The 15,060-nt window shown below is 50.0% G+C and overlaps 6 protein-coding genes across 6 annotated transcripts; 3 read left to right on the forward strand and 3 right to left on the reverse strand.

Moving 5' to 3' along the window:
- Nucleotides 1-12: 12 nt before the first annotated feature.
- P175DRAFT_0499546 (WD40 repeat domain-containing protein) lies at nt 13-2,189 on the reverse strand. Its single transcript, XM_040896756.1, has one exon. It carries the CDS (start codon nt 1,977-1,979, stop codon nt 123-125), a length of 1,857 nt encoding a protein of 618 aa, XP_040754381.1. The 5' UTR covers nt 1,980-2,189; the 3' UTR covers nt 13-122.
- A 671-nt stretch (nt 2,190-2,860) lies between these two features.
- Nucleotides 2,861-5,152, forward strand: P175DRAFT_0432128 (Kelch motif domain protein; the record flags this gene model as incomplete). Its single annotated transcript, XM_040893521.1, has 3 exons — nt 2,861-3,083; nt 3,146-3,232; nt 3,324-5,152. The coding sequence occupies 3 exons, from the start codon at nt 2,861-2,863 to the stop codon at nt 5,150-5,152; spliced, it is 2,139 nt and encodes a 712-aa protein (XP_040754382.1).
- A 790-nt stretch (nt 5,153-5,942) lies between these two features.
- Nucleotides 5,943-7,896, forward strand: P175DRAFT_0499548 (uncharacterized protein). The gene is made up of 4 exons (XM_040896757.1): nt 5,943-6,269; nt 6,351-6,823; nt 6,889-7,474; nt 7,577-7,896. Exons 1-4 carry the CDS (start codon nt 6,070-6,072, stop codon nt 7,713-7,715), a joined length of 1,398 nt encoding a protein of 465 aa, XP_040754383.1. The 5' UTR covers nt 5,943-6,069; the 3' UTR covers nt 7,716-7,896.
- A 668-nt stretch (nt 7,897-8,564) lies between these two features.
- Nucleotides 8,565-10,783, forward strand: P175DRAFT_0543138 (amidase family protein; the record flags this gene model as incomplete). Its single annotated transcript, XM_040900370.1, has 5 exons — nt 8,565-8,573; nt 8,631-9,039; nt 9,104-9,291; nt 9,368-9,791; nt 9,820-10,783. 5 exons carry the CDS (start codon nt 8,565-8,567, stop codon nt 10,647-10,649), a joined length of 1,860 nt encoding a protein of 619 aa, XP_040754384.1. The 3' UTR covers nt 10,650-10,783.
- On the reverse strand, nt 10,634-11,857 carry P175DRAFT_0454203 (putative DNA repair protein Dds20/Mei5). The gene is made up of 2 exons (XM_040894560.1): nt 10,991-11,857; nt 10,634-10,917 (listed from the first exon to the last, which is right to left on the reverse strand). Exons 1-2 carry the CDS (start codon nt 11,747-11,749, stop codon nt 10,825-10,827), a joined length of 852 nt encoding a protein of 283 aa, XP_040754385.1. The 5' UTR covers nt 11,750-11,857; the 3' UTR covers nt 10,634-10,824.
- A 235-nt stretch (nt 11,858-12,092) lies between these two features.
- On the reverse strand, nt 12,093-14,935 carry P175DRAFT_0474746 (ubiquitin ligase complex subunit HRD3; the record flags this gene model as incomplete). Its single annotated transcript, XM_040895220.1, has 4 exons — nt 14,789-14,935; nt 14,590-14,712; nt 12,576-14,513; nt 12,093-12,496 (listed from the first exon to the last, which is right to left on the reverse strand). Exons 1-4 carry the CDS (start codon nt 14,829-14,831, stop codon nt 12,093-12,095), a joined length of 2,508 nt encoding a protein of 835 aa, XP_040754386.1. The 5' UTR covers nt 14,832-14,935.
- Nucleotides 14,936-15,060: the final 125 nt, after the last annotated feature.

Raw genomic sequence — 15,060 nt, forward strand, 5'->3', positions numbered from 1 at the left:
AGACTCCCCGCCAAAAAAAAAAAAAAAAAAAAAGTAAGAAAGTGCGCGGTGAATAAAGAGTCAAAAACCAAAAAAAAAAATCCTATAGATCACCTATGCTTGCGAAGGATCAACCAACCTCTCTACCGGATGGTCATCGACTTGGTCATCTGAGCCTTGCTGCCGACACCACCTTCCCGAGATGCGGCGGCGCTAGTTCCAGGCTTGCGCTCGAAGATCTTCCAGAATTTCAAGCTTTCATCGGCAGCCGCAGTGGCCAGCATTTGACCATCGGGGCTCAGGCAGCTGTGGAGGACTCGGGTTTCGTGGGCCGGGATCTCCACGTTGCGGACTAGCGTGGGGTAGCTCCAGATGCTCAGAGAGTTATCGGGGAATCCACTGGAGCTGACGATCTCTCGGTAGTGGTTACTCCATCTCAGGCTGGTAACCTGGGAGCCAGTGTCAATACTGTTGGTGCGAGCACCGGTTGTGGTATTCCAGAAGTGAATATGGCGGTCGTAAGATCCACCACCAGTGGCCAGGAGGTTGAGTTGCCAGGGGCACCAGCTGAGGGCCTTGACAGCCGCACGGTGGTTGGTCTTGGTGAACTTGGGCGCACTGAGGGATCGGGCGTCCCAGATGTTGACCAAGTTATCGTTACCACCAGTGGCAAGCTGGGCGCCATCGGGTCTCCACTCTAGACCACACACCTCAGAGGTGTGAGAGACGAGTTCAGCAACCTTGTGCTGAGCAATGCGGACATCGTGGTTGTATACCAGGCCGCTACGGGCGCCGGTTGATAGGGTGTGCTTCGACCAGCCCATCACGCCAACCCGCGACTCGTGCCCAAACATGCTGCGAAGCTTGGAGCCTTCTTCAACATCCCAGATCTGAACCTCGCCTGTGCCCAGGCCAACCCCAACATAGGCCCCATCACCGCTCCATTTGACACTGCTGATATAGGTATCAGGCGAAGTCTCCAGCAGACAGCTAACAGTTCCGGTGTCAGCCGACCACACATACACATTACGTTCCAGGCCAATGGCAACTTGATTTCCAGAGCTCCAATCCAGGAGGTTCAGGTAGTAGTCGTCGAGCAGGCCAGGAGCATCCAAGACTCGCTCGGGCGCGGTTTGCACCCTCCTACGGAACTGAGCCGATTGTGCTTTGGTAGTCTTAAGAGGGCGGTTGTATTGAGCACGCAGATCAATTGGCTTGGATGACTCTGGTGGGGGTGGCTTGAAAGCGAGAATGCGGGTGTTCAGGTTTACTCCACAAGCATTTGCCAATGAAGATTCATAGGCAACAGCATCTGGTGCGGGTTTGGTATATGATGTAGAGCTCTCATCATCATCTAGACCAAGGTTTTCCAGGGCTGCGGTGAGGTCCTCATCGGTTCCACGACCACCAATGTCAAAGGCACTAGCTGCTGTAGCAAGGACGGTTGAGCCCTCACTACCACTGGTTTTGGGTCTTTGAGAGTCATCGGGCTTCGCAGCTCCAGCTGTTGCCAGCCCCTCGCTTGCTGTACGGTTGGGAATAAACCTATCCCCGGCGTTGTGGGAAATACGCACGGTAGTTTTCCCGGCGCGTGTCCGGCTAGAGACCTCTTTTCGCAACCGTTCCTTGGCAGGAGATTGTGTCGACGAGGGACCAGTACCAGTCAACGACCATTCCGATAACCCCATCTCCAGATGCTTGGGAGATCTGCGAATTCGAGCAATGTTGGACTTGGGCGACTCGCGGTAGGTGCGGGATGTTCGCGGCACGTTTGATTTGGCGAAGTATGAGGACAGGTTTCCGCCATACACTGAGCGTCCTTGATCTTTGATTGCTTCAGAGTCCTGACGAGGGGGTGTGAAAGGGGAGGAGTTGTTGGATGCTAGACTGTCCCTCCGGCCACGGGGCGACGGGGTGAGTGGCATGCGGCCACCGGCCATCTTCGTGGAGAAGATCCCATGATGGGTCTTCACTGGTGTAGATACTAAGGGAGTAGCCATGTTGATATGATTGAGCTACTCGGGGTTTAATCGAAAAACGAGAAATGAGACTTTGAGCGTCGGTTTTTCAGGCCAGTCCAGTCATGAGATTGACGCTAATCAAGGACGAGCAAAGGCTAAAATGCGGCGATATGCAATGCAAGCAAAACCAAGTGAAGTTAATATGGAATGCAAAGGATAGCAGATAGCAGCGAAGAGGAGAAAGATGTGAGAGGGGAAGAGTGAAAGGAGGAGAGGGCGAAAGAAGATCCAGGGGAATGATTAAATAGGGCATGGAGATATAGTTCCTAAGCTTCTCCCATGGCAACCGTTACTGGAGGTACGCTCTTCGACACTAGCCCTGAAACAGCTAGTGCGCACATGACCTGAGGCTCTTCCCTTTTGGGACGTCGATCGGGTCTTGGCAACTTTCCCCCTTTCGGTCGCCTTTTCTTTCTCTTTCGCCACGTCAAAAAAAAAAAAAAAAAAAAAAAAAAAGGTTACTTACTTGCTTATGGACTTTAAGCACCAGACAGAATTCCCTCCTTTGCTCGATTTTTTACTCTAAATTCCTATGGACTATGAACATCAAGAATAGAAGAGAAAAAAAAAATTATTATTCCACTATTTTTTCATCTGCCGTCCCAGTGTCTCATGACCCGGTGTTGAACACCTCTCTTTTCTAACCCCCCCCAGGCTGCTTCACCGAGAGAGGCCTTGGGTGGCATGGCAACCACCCGCCACGACCACAACTCCTGCTTCAACTTCATTCACTGCGACAACGGCTCCAATTTATACTAGTCACTCGAAGACTTTTCGGTATCCGTTACGGGGCTGTCCCAATTCCACCGAGACCCACTTTGCTCCTCCCCAGTCATCGGTTGTCTACATTGTCATATTCGATGGATACGCTTTCCTCCGCCCAACATTCTACCCCTCCCCCCCAGGACACATTCCTCATGCCTGCTAGCTCGATTGGCCGTCGTCGGGGTAGTTCAGAGTCCCGCCCAAGCATTCACAAGGCTCAGGGCCATATCCCCGCATGCCTGGTTAATGCCTCGGTGACGTATTGCAACAATGATCAGATCTACGCTTTTGGCGGGTTCGACCAGTATACCGATGAAGGTTGATACCTCCCTAACAGTGACAGGTTGTATGCATCGGCTGTAAAGGCTAACTTACTACAGTGTATAACCATGTCCTACGATTGGATTTGAATACTCTTCGGTGGGAGTTGGTGGATAACTACGGAGATATCCCGGGTGTTCGCATGGGTTAGTCGAAGCCTTCCCCGCATTTGGTACCCCGTTACTCCTCCATCTGTTCATCTCTGCTAACCAATGTCGTTCATTGTTTCATCTCTAGGACACACGGCCTCGCTCTACCAAGGAGACAAATTGATCGTATTCGGAGGCGAAAATGAGCATCGTGAGTACTTGTCAGACGTAATCATTTTCGATATTCCCACATCCACCTGGACGCAGCCAGAAATCCGCGGACCCATACCACGAGGACGGGCTCGCCATGCTGCCGTTATCTACGAGGACAAACTCTTCATCTTGGGGGGCATAACGTCGGAGCGCAGTGTTATTATCGACGACATGTCCTATTTGGATCTCAAAACCTGGACCTGGTCTCGATCCTGGAAATTCACCGCCCGCTTCGATCACCTCGCCTGGATATGGGGCGGCCGCCTTTGGACATTTGGAGGACTCGATCCAGATATGGAACGGACCACGGATATCTGGTGGTTAGAACTTCAGGGCATTCCCGCTCTTGGAATGCCAACAGCTTCACAAGGTACCATGGATTCTCCCACTCCACTCGGCACGACAGCTCACGGTCCAGACCCTCTGTATAGTAACTCATCACAACAACTGCCCGGCCGGTCCGGGAGCTATGCAGCCAACTCTGCAAGTGTACAGGTTCGCAATACCAATCGACGAAAATCCATAGCCCCCGGTTCCATCTCTTGTATTCAATTCAAATCTGGTCCCAACGTACCGGCTCTGTTTTCCGGTACTCATTTTCAGGCATATGCGTCGGGGGTATTGCTCGATTTGATCACGCCATCCGAAACCGTCCGCACCTTTGATTGTAACCTGTCGTCCTTAGAACTTGACTCGTTACGATGGCAGAGACTAGCTGACGGACAGGAAATTTTCCGGCCAGGTTATCGCTGGCACTACTGCACAGTCAATGCAAGCGGCACTAAAGCGTGGTTGCTTGGATGTAGTCTAGATGTCGGCAGCAATCCCGACACGAGTGACGAGAATCATATGACCGAAGTCCTCAGTATCGATTTGGAAAGGTACGGTTTGCTGGGCAACGAGATGTCGGCCCTGTCTCCCGACCCAAGAAGAACGAGGATGATCTCTGGACGGACAGAAACGGGGCCTCTCTCTGGCCTAGGGGCGGACTTGTCGTCTGCCTTTGATCAATCACCAGAGTCCGGCAGTGGGGCAGACTTTACAATTACTGCTAATCCAGATGACTTTACTTATGCGGACGATATGACCGAAGATGGAACTGTCGCCCAGTCGACACCCGCCTTCCTACCAGCCAACACAAGCACATCTCCCCCGATCCACGTGCACAAACTCATCCTGCAACTAAGATGGCCACATTTCAAGCGGTTGTATTCCGCCCAGATGGCAGAGTATCACACGAATAGGATGCACATTCCCGAACCTTACTCCGTTGTCCGTGCGTTCCTCTACTATCTCTACACGGATAGTATAGCCGGTCATCCGGAGTACTGCTCAGATATTATTGATGTAGCAGGGATGCTTGTGATGGCAAACCTCTATGATATGCCCCGACTGCGTTTGCTGTGCGTCAACCGCCTAGGGCGAGAGCTAGATGTAGAGAACGCGGCGATAATCTGGGACAGAGCAGGACGAACGAATGAGGAATGGTTGATGAGACGCGCTGCCCAGTTCTGCCTTAGTCACTGGGGTCGGATTGTTCGGACCGATGGCTTCAAGTCTTTGAGCAGGCAGAGCTTGATTGAACTATGTGAGGTCGTCGACATGGAGGGCCGGATTATTGCAGGGCCGGAGCTGGAACTCGTCGGGACGCTGGGCGCAGATGACGGGCTGGGCCCAAGTCGCGAACTGAAACGGTCGCAACTAGCTCTGAACGACGGGGAGGATGCTGATGTTGACGAGATGGATGGCCTGGAGGCTTCATAAGGTCACTGTTCTTCAACGGCCAGGCAAGAAGATGAAAAGTACGTTCTCCTTTTCCTTTCTTCATTTTTCTATACGTTTTTAGCATTGAAATTGCATCTACAAAAGGGAAGGTTGTTGATGGATTTCCACAGCCGAAAGCTGTTACTATTTGAAGGATGAGCGCTGGTTTACCCGGAGTTTACGCGAGACATTCAGCATGACTACTACTGCTACTACTATTTGATTTGATGTAGCTGCATATGACATCTTGTAGCATGATCTCTTATTTTCTGATTATCACCATCATAGAGCATCTTAAGAAACCATGGAGCTATACCGTATCCAGACACGGCGAACGGCCCGTGTAGCCGCCAGTTTAGCCTCGTGAAAGCAAATCGCCCATCTCTCCCCTGGATCCATCTCCATTGCGCCGTTCGTTCCCTGGATTTGGCTCTGGTTGGACCAGGTACTATCTCCGTGATGAATTAAAATATTGCTCCCGGGAGCCCTTGACGAAGAGGGAAAGCAGTGATAATGGAGCTGCAAGGCTTTAAATATCCTGCGTGTTTCGATCCCTTTTTGTCCTTCTTTCTTCTTTCTAATCCTATTGTTGTCTTTTTATCCATTGACTTCTTATTCGTGGCTCTCGTGGAGTTGGCAGGTCCACTACTAACTACCATCCACCTCCATCTGACACACGCATACGAAGAGGGGGGAGGGGAAACATTCACCTTTCAGATAAAAAGACCTTCAAGCAACCATGGGCTCTGTACCACCAGCTCATCTTCCTTCAGATTTCCTTTGGGGATTTGGAACAGCTAGGTAATCCTACTTCTTGTCCCTGTCCCTGTCCCTGTCCCTGTCCCTGTTGCTCTGGCTTCTGGATGGGATTTCCCCGCAACAATTGATCACTGGCTGATCCGAGATTACGCTTTCTGATGAATAGTTACCAAATCGAAGGCGCTGTTGACGAGGACGGCCGTGGACCCTCCATCTGGGACACCTTTTGCAAAAAGCCCGGTAAAATCGCGGATGGATCCAACGGCGACGTGGCTTGCGACTCATACCACCGCATCCATGAGGATATTGCCTTGCTAAAAACATGCGGAGCCATGGTTTATCGCTTCTCTATCTCCTGGTGGGTGGTTGCTTACGCCAATCTTTTATTTTCTGGGAGTAACAGTAGATACCCTAATACCCCTTTTGTTTTCCTGCTTAGGTCCCGTGTTATTCCCCTGGGAGGTAGAAATGATCCCGTCAACGAACAGGGCCTGCAGTACTACGTTAAATTAGTCGACGGCCTGCTGGCTGCTGGTGTCACCCCCGTCGTTACCCTCTTCCACTGGGATCTACCAGATGAGCTCGACAAGCGCTACGGCGGCTTGCTCAACAAAGAGGAGTTCGTGGCGGACTACGCCAACTACGGCCGCGTCATCTTCAACGTGTTGAGCCCTAAGGTAAAACACTGGATCACCTTCAATGAGCCATGGTGTAGCAGTGTCCTTGGCTATAATGTCGGCCAGTTCGCCCCTGGTAGGACGAGTGACCGCAGCAAGAACCCTGAGGGTGACGGCGCCACGGAGCCCTGGATCGTAGGCCACAACTTGCTCATCGCCCACGGCACAGTTGTAAAGATCTTCCGGGAAGAGTACAAACCCGTTCATGGTGGCGAAATCGGAATCACGCTCAATGGTGAGTACTTTTCTTGGGCCCCGCAGTTTCCTTGCGAAAATCCCAAAGCTAACCCGCAATAACAGGCGACTGGGCCGAACCCTGGGACCCCAAAAATCCCGCAGACGTCGAAGCCTGCGACCGCAAGATCGAGTTCGCCATCTCCTGGTTTGCCGACCCTATTTATTTCGGCCACTACCCCGAGAGTATGGTGAAACAGCTCGGGGACCGGCTCCCCAAATGGACCGACAAGGAAGTTGCCCTCGTGAAGGGGAGCAACGATTTCTATGGCATGAACCATTACTGCGCGAACTACATCAAAGCTAAGACCGGTGAGCCCGAGCTCACAGACGTCGCAGGTAACCTGGAGATCCTGCTACAGAACAAGGCGGGCGAATGGATCGGTCCCGAGACACAGTCTCCATGGCTTCGCCCGTCCGCGATTGGATTCCGCAAGCTCCTCAAATGGCTTAGCGACCGCTACGACCGGCCCAAGATCTACGTCACTGAAAACGGTACCAGTGTGAAGGGAGAGAGCGATAGGCCGCTGGACCAGTTGCTCAAGGATGACTTCCGCGTGAAGTACTTTGAGGATTATATCGGGGCGATGGCGGATTCCTATACCTATGACAATGTCAATGTTCGAGCCTATCTGGCTTGGAGTTTGATGGAGTGAGTCTCCCTTGCTTCTTTCTCTGTCTTTTTTTTTTTTTTTTTTTTTTGGGGCCCCCTCTTGATCAGAGAAACACTCCCCCAAACTAACATATGTTATAGTAACTTCGAATGGGCCGAGGGCTACGAAACCCGCTTCGGAGTCACATTCGTTGACTACGAGAACGGCCAGAAGAGATACCCCAAGGCCAGCGCTACGGCTATGCCAAATATCTTCGCCAAGTATATTCAGAAGGCATAAGTCAAAAAAGCATGGCTGCCAAGACACAATCAATACTTCATTATACGAATTGTATGGGAATAAATGACCTAGCTAGTTTAGAGGTTCTATATGAAGATGAATGCAATGAATGCAATGCAACCCAAAACCAAAGTACAAAAAAAAAGAGAGCTAAGCTCGAGGCAACTTATGCGAGGCGGGGGGAAGTTCACTTACATATCTGAGGGAGCGCATATTCTTTTTTTTTTCCCCATGCTATTTCATATAGCAGAGTAGCACGCATTGGTACATATGTATATACTAGTTAGTTTCAGTTTATCCGATTTCTCAGCGGGGCCCAATGATTTCTGGTGCGGTCAATTATGAGAGACTCGGTAATTTACCCATTTGGCATGGTTTGAAGAAATTGAATAAGAATATTCTTACCCTGTGTATTGTGTGGATCCCAGGGGGGGAGTTCATGTACTTCTTAGGCCGAGAGAGAATCCGGTTCAATGTCTCCTACTTCTATACCGGTCCAGACTTGAGACCGCGTCTTTAACTCATATCAGGTGTCAAATTGATAAAGCAGCTCTCGTCTCATTTGCTACCTCTTGGCGGTTATATCTTGACCACGTTCGCCATGGCTTGAACTTGAGACAGCCTCTGCAGACTCAGAGTGCAGATACTAGGGCTAAACATGAGGAAATACCCAAGAATGTGGTTCCTGTACGGCGTTGGTTGTTCATATACAGTTCCCAAGAAAAATCATCTTCCATCACATCTCTCAGAATACTGATAAATTGTCATCTCTCCTAAAATATCTAATCATCTACCACCAGATTAGCGTCACGTTCGTTGTCATATACCTGATTAACCTCAAGTAAAACAATGAAATCGGTAAGCTCTCCAACGGTTTCCAGAGTCTCTCCGATGCTGATGAGAAGTCCGCGATAGGAAGGACAATCCCTCAGTCTTCTTGATGCCAGCATCTCAGAGCTGCAAGACGCTCTTACTTTGGGATGGACCACAAGCGTTGCGCTAGTAGCACGATATCTGCGGCGGATTAGTTTGTATGATGCTGCTGGTCTCACGCTCAGTGCCGTACCCATCCTGAACCCGTCTGTTCTCGATGAAGCCGAGGCATCGGATGCGCGGAGAGCTGCAGGCCTCCCCGCCAGGCCACTGGAAGGCATTCCCTGCCTCGTCAAGGACAGCATCAAAGTAAAGGGAATGACGGTTGCCTCGGGCTCTCCAGCGTTTGAGGGTCTTGTTGCTACAGATGATGCCGCTTGCGTCCTGATGCTCCGGGAGGCCGGGGCGGTGCGTCTCGGGAGAACGAACATGCCCGCTATGGCGTATGGTGGTATGCAACGCGGATCATACGGACGTTGCGGAGAGCCCTTACAATATGGAATATCTAACGGCAGCTTACGGATCTGGGTCTTCGAATGGTTCTGCCACGGCTGCCACGGCGAACTTTTGCACCTTCAGTTTAGGCACGGAAACTGCATCCTCAGGGAGATCCCCTGCATCAAACAATTCCATCATTGCATATACGCCATCAAAAGGATTATTGCCTCTCCGTGGAGTATGGGCCTTGTATCCGACCTGCGATGTATGTCTTGGTGCCCCATACCCGCACCATGTCCGATCTCTTTCACGTCCTCAATGTTCTGGCTGTGGCGGATAAGAATCCAGAAGGAGACTTTTGGAACGAGCAAAAGTTGATCCCCCTGCCGTCAGTCAGTGCTATCCGCCCACAGCAGTTCAAAGAGCTAGAAGACCAGTCCTCTTTACGCAGCAAACGTGTGGGCATACCTTCAATGTACATCCACTCGACAGACCCTCTCCCAGTGAAAGTGAGCACACGACCTTCCATCATCAAGCTTTGGGAATCGGCCAAGCTCGCCTTAGAGTCCTGCGGTACTACAGTTGTTGAGGTCGACTTCCCTCTTATTTCCACTTATGAAGCCAATGTTCAGAATGGGCGATTAGCGAGCGTCAAAGACCTACCAGAAGACTGGCCAGCGAAAGAGCGATGCGACGTAGTTGCACATGCATGGGATGACTTTCTAGTTGCCAATGGTCAACCCGGCCTAGACTCTGTGTTCTTGTGTAAACCCAAATGATATCTTCCCTCTAGCTCCAGGCTCCCTTCGCGGAGCACCATTGCCAGCGAATCAACTGCGATGGACAGAGATGGTCGAATATCCGAAAACCAAGTCCGGTTCTATCTTCGATATTCAAGGATTGGAACAAGCTTTGAAAGCACTCGAGAATGCCCGAAAGGAAACACTGGAAGACTGGATGGATAAAGAAGGTCTGGATGTGATAGTTTTCCCTGCAAACGGTGACGTTGGACGCACAAACGCAGATGTAGACGACGAATCTTCTCAATTTGCTTGGAAGAATGGGGTCAAGTATTCGAACGGAAACCAAGCCATCCGCCATCTGGGTGTTCCTACCGTCTCTGTGCCTATGGGGCTCATGGAAGACACAAAAATGCCAGTGAATCTGACTTTCGCAGGAAAAGCATACGAAGACAATACGCTTCTCAAATATGCTTATGCCTTCGAGCAAGCAACAAAGAAGCGCTCATTACCGCCCCTTGTGCCTGAGCTTGATTCTGATGACATTCTCAAAGCTGTTGGGACACGTACGGCAGAAGCAACACAAATTCAAGTGCAAAACCAGTCTAAAAAGATCCTGGGGGAGACTGTTAGGATTGACGCTCATGGAACTTGGAATATAACCCAAAACGACGAGCTGAAGCAATTCAACTGCTCTGTTAATGGCAACCCTGTTGAGGTGGTAATGGATGGGAGTCAATGGAGTTTGACAACTGCATATCCCGTGTCTCCTCGTGACAACACATGGTCTCGGTGGACCAGGCCTGCTGCGTACCAGCTTATAATTATCTTGGTGGCTCGATCCAGTGCCGGTCATGCAGTTGGAAAGCTTCTATTGCTTTAAGTAATTCCCAGGAATCTATTTGAACTCCGCAATGGAATGGATAGCATCATGGTTGAGAGAGCATTTGCAGGAAAATAGCATCATCGAACTCATACATCATAGCTCAGGACGAGAAAGAAAGAAGAAAAAAACCCTCCCAGACATATTAATCTAGCAATACAAGGTACATAACCCATTATCCATTAGTCCATTTCTGGTTCAACTGGTCGTAACCGATAGTCCTAAGGTCAATATTCAGCGTCTTCAACATAAAGTCCATAGTAAAGTCCTGTAAACATCCCAAGTAGATATTGAGGTCAGCATACAAAACTCTCACAGCAGATCTTAACGGGCACACCAACCTCAGGTTCCTTTGCTTCTCCCCCAAGTCCCTCCTTAATCTCATCAATCTCCCCCATAATGTCAGCCTTGCGAGCTTGCAACTCATCTTCATCCAGGTCAGCCCCTTCAACATCCACATTCCCGAACCAGGATTCCATTTCCTCTTGCTCCCATCGTGCACTATCATTCTTCATTCGCTCCCTCCAAGCTTTGATGCCTCCCATCCGGGAAACCCGTTCCTGAGCACCCGTAAAAACTTCATCTGCCGCGTTCTGGCTCACACGTCTCCATTTCACAATCAAGGCTTCAAGTTCGTCGTCCCTGTTGGATGATTCAATTTGCAGAGCTTGCTGTACTGTTTCGAGCTCTGAGCGTAGAGCCGCGAGGCGTGACTGTAAGACTCGCTGTTGTTTCTGGAGATTTAATACCGCAGGATCTGGAAGGATAGGTCTCATACTGAATGTGAGACGCTCACCGGGTGTTCTCATTTTGCGGAAAGGGGAGGAGGGTGTAGCCAATGAATTTGTAGAGAGGGAATCTGGGACGAAGGAGCTTGGTTTCGGAGATGGATTCTGTGATAGGTGACTGCTGGTTCTGGCGGCTTGGTTTATGGCATTAGAAGAAAGCAATGCACTTTCTTCTTTCTTTAGAGGTGCATTTTCCCCCTTGGACTCCTCTGGCTGCCTGCGAAGAGGGGACTTGAACGGCTTAGAAAGTGCCGCAGCAGATGATGCGTGGTCGAGACGACGTCTTTTCGCATTGGGTTTGAGAGACGCCATGTTGTTTTTATTTTACCCAAGAGGGGTTTTTTCAATATCGAATAGTGGGTTATAAATATGACATAGAAGCGAATCTTGGAAGGATTTGAAGTTGGTGATATAGATGATGGGAGATGGTTCAAGTATTCCTAATGCCGAAGGATTTTGAGAAGTCAGCCAGTCCTTCCAAGCTACAATAAAAGAGTGGCTAACGGTTTACACGAAATTACTCAACAGGCGGACACAACTTAGGTAATGAATCATAATAAGTAGATATCAAGGCATCACCATAACGCTCAATTATCGTAAAATACACACATGTACATAAATTAACGAGAGGGAAAAAAGCTTCTGTTCGTCCCTTCTAATGACCAACTCCTCCAGCAACCCATTGCACAAACTCAGGTTCTCCAGGGCGAGGGAAAAGCCCCCGGTCGTTACCATTGGCCGGTGCTCCTTGGTTTGCATTCTGGTTATCATTTGGTCTCTGGCGGTTGCGTTGTTGACGCATGTAAACCAAGACTAGGAGTGTTGCAGCTAGCGACAGAATAATTAAACCTTCGAGAATACTTTCGTCAATCTCCAGGTCGAGGTCGTCATAATAGCCATCCTCGTGACGGTCATCAAGGCGATCACCCCCTGAAAGTATGTCGTCATCGTTGTCCTCTGCGCGTTTGTACATTTGTGCCCGATAATTTGCCTCTTCCTCCTCGTCGTTCTCGATAAACGCAGCAACCCACTCTTTGAACGTGCGGCGAGGTTTCGGTTCTGTGGACAGAATTAGCACAGTCGAATTTCATGGAGAGTCGGATGTTTCAGTAGGCAACACCCAACCTGCGATTCATACCATCATCTTCCTGGATAGAATTAATATCCCCATTTGTGAACCTATTCCAAGCACTCCTCATCCGCAATTTCAGCAGGCTTAATTTAACAGGCAAATACGCCTCGGTACTTGTCTCAAGCGCGAGATCATAGTATCTTTTAGCCATGTGGAAATCCTGTTCAACGGCAACTCCGTTCTCATGCATCCAGCCGAGATTCCAATACGCCTGCGCACTGTAATGAACTTCGGCGGCGGTATGATAGCAAGTTGAGGCCTTGTCTGCATCCGCATCGATACCAATTCCGCTCAGATAATAGTCACCCATCTTAACTAAAGAGTCGATATTCGCCTGCTTGGCCGAGCGAGTCCAATAGATAAGAGCCAGCGCCGCATTTCGTAGTAGAGGAGCCCGCGGTTTCTTGAGTCCAGGAATAACCTTGTCCAATGATACCAAAGAGCGCTGTTCGTCGAGAATGAATGCGACATTGGCCTGGGCATGTTCATAGCCCTGTTCTGCGGCCATGAGCACTGGAATCAGGGCCTCCTCTTTGTCGCCATTCTCATACGCAATATTAGCCTCCAGGACCGATGAATGAACGGCTTCCGCTTTCTCAGCAACCATCTTGTAATACGACGCAGCCAGTCCGCAGTGTCTCTGCCGCCCAACGCCGTTGTTAGCTAGTTCTGCCAGGTAATAGAAGGCCTCCATAGATCCCCAACGTGCAGCTAACTCGAAATATTTTGTGGCTGTAGTAACGTCTCCCTGATCAAGGAACAACGCACCCAGTCGGGTTTCGGATGCAGGATAATCCTGATCAGCCGCAGACTTGAAGTAGGACGAGGCCTTAAATGCATCTTCTTGTACCCCGTACCCATGGAGATACATCAGTCCAATTTGGTGTTGGCAGAGCGCATCGCCGTTGGTCAACCCGCGCTTGAACCAAGAATGTGCAATATCGAAGTTTTGTTCCACGCCTTCACCCCGCATATGCATCAATCCAACGTGACCTGCTGCCTTTGACGCCAGCTTCTCGATCCCAAGAGGGTGGTTGGGATTTACCGATCCATCTGTATTCCAGTATCGTTTTGTAACCTTCCTAAAATATATCATCGCCTTTTTGTAGTTCTTGGGAAGGCCCCTTGTGCCCTCGTAGTGCATCTTGCCCAGGCTAAAGGTAGCCTTCAGCTCACCCTTCCGAGACATGAGATCCAAGTACTCCAAAATATCCTCCAGGCTGGCCTCAGTACTAGATCCCGTTCCATCACGAAGAGCGTTGGGTCCAGAGCTAGAAACACTGGCACCCTCACCATACACGCCACCCTCTTCATCAGCCCAACGGTATGATTCGCGGATCATGCTATGACCGCCAGGAGGTCCCGATCGGTAATACTGAATAGCCTTGTCTGCTACTTTCTTGTAGTAGTGTGTAGCTTGGTCGCAATTTCTGGCAGTTCCAATACCAGCATGATGCCGATACGCAAGGGTCATTTCCGATCTCGTGTTTCCCGCTTCAGCTGCAAAAGTGTGATATAGCAAACTCTTGGCTTGGTCGCGTTCAACCGCACCCCCAATTCCCGTAGCATACATAAATCCAAGCATATACTGTGCCGTACTATTTCCATCCAAAGACGCCAAAGCCTGATACCAATGCAACGCCCGTTGGAAATTTTGGGGATGCGTAAAGTTGCCGTAGAAGTTCATCTCTGCCAGCAGAAACATCGCGTCTGGGTCATGGTCCTCTAGCGCTGCAACCTTAAGCTCCTCCACAGCCTTGAAAATAGTTGGATGGACCTTCTTCCGCATAGCTTTATCCGAGGGCGGTCCGTTCATGAACAATATCCGAAAGGTTTCCTGTGCATAATGCCAGGTGTAGCCAATCAGGCCTGATGGCTTTTCTGGGGACGAAATTATTGCAATCTTGGGATCATGAAGAATCTTCAGGGCAGTGTCAACGTGTTCTACGGAGAAAATAGGACAAACGTCATGTGTTAACTAGACAGCGCCGGCTTGATGAAGGAGACGGCTATTCCTTACTATTTGGAGGATTCGATGCAGTCGGTCCATCAGACGACTGAAGTGATTCGTGAGCGACATCTGTCGGTGGGGATTCATCATCAGAAGGGCCCTTGAGTTCAACTGCAAGCGCCTGCAAGAGTACTAGAAAAGTGGAAAGCCAGTGTCAGTGTACGAGGTCATACTCCCCAAGCTCCGTAGTGGGGAGGTGGAGGCTCACGAAACACCAAGGGCAGGAAACGCCATATCCAAGGAGTCTTCATGTTGCCTGGGAGAAATTGGTAGGAATCAACAAGAAGAGACGCATGGCGAATCCGTCCTTTCTCGATAAAATAGCGACTTTAGGAGGACGTATATGGCCAACCCGATGCTCGATGAAGCTCTCTAGGTGGTCAGATCGTCATTCCAGAAGAGTCGGGCCACCTGTCCCCGCGGAGCTTCATTTTACCGATTTCCGAACAATATTATACGGAGTAAGTATGTACTCCGTAG

Source organism: Aspergillus ochraceoroseus, assembly GCF_002846915.1.
Source record: "Aspergillus ochraceoroseus IBT 24754 chromosome Unknown P175scaffold_2, whole genome shotgun sequence".
In the NCBI taxonomy this organism is placed as follows: Eukaryota; Fungi; Ascomycota; class Eurotiomycetes; order Eurotiales; family Aspergillaceae; genus Aspergillus; species Aspergillus ochraceoroseus.

Bases quoted from the DNA above. Each gene is read 5' to 3' on its own strand.
- P175DRAFT_0454203 (XM_040894560.1), bottom strand. From the start codon at position 11,749: ATGGCGTCTCTCAAACCCAATGCGAAAAGACGTCGTCTCGACCACGCA. The intron at 10,918-10,990 runs GTTGGTGTGCCC...GGATGTTTACAG, and splicing joins GAGAAGCAAAGGAACCTGAG to GACTTTACTATGGACTTTAT.
- P175DRAFT_0499548 (XM_040896757.1), top strand. From the start codon at position 6,070: ATGAATAGTTACCAAATCGAAGGCGCTGTTGACGAGGACGGCCGTGGA. The intron at 6,824-6,888 runs GTGAGTACTTTT...CCGCAATAACAG, and splicing joins AATCGGAATCACGCTCAATG to GCGACTGGGCCGAACCCTGG. The intron at 7,475-7,576 runs GTGAGTCTCCCT...CATATGTTATAG, and splicing joins CTGGCTTGGAGTTTGATGGA to TAACTTCGAATGGGCCGAGG.
- P175DRAFT_0499546 (XM_040896756.1), bottom strand. From the start codon at position 1,979: ATGGCTACTCCCTTAGTATCTACACCAGTGAAGACCCATCATGGGATC.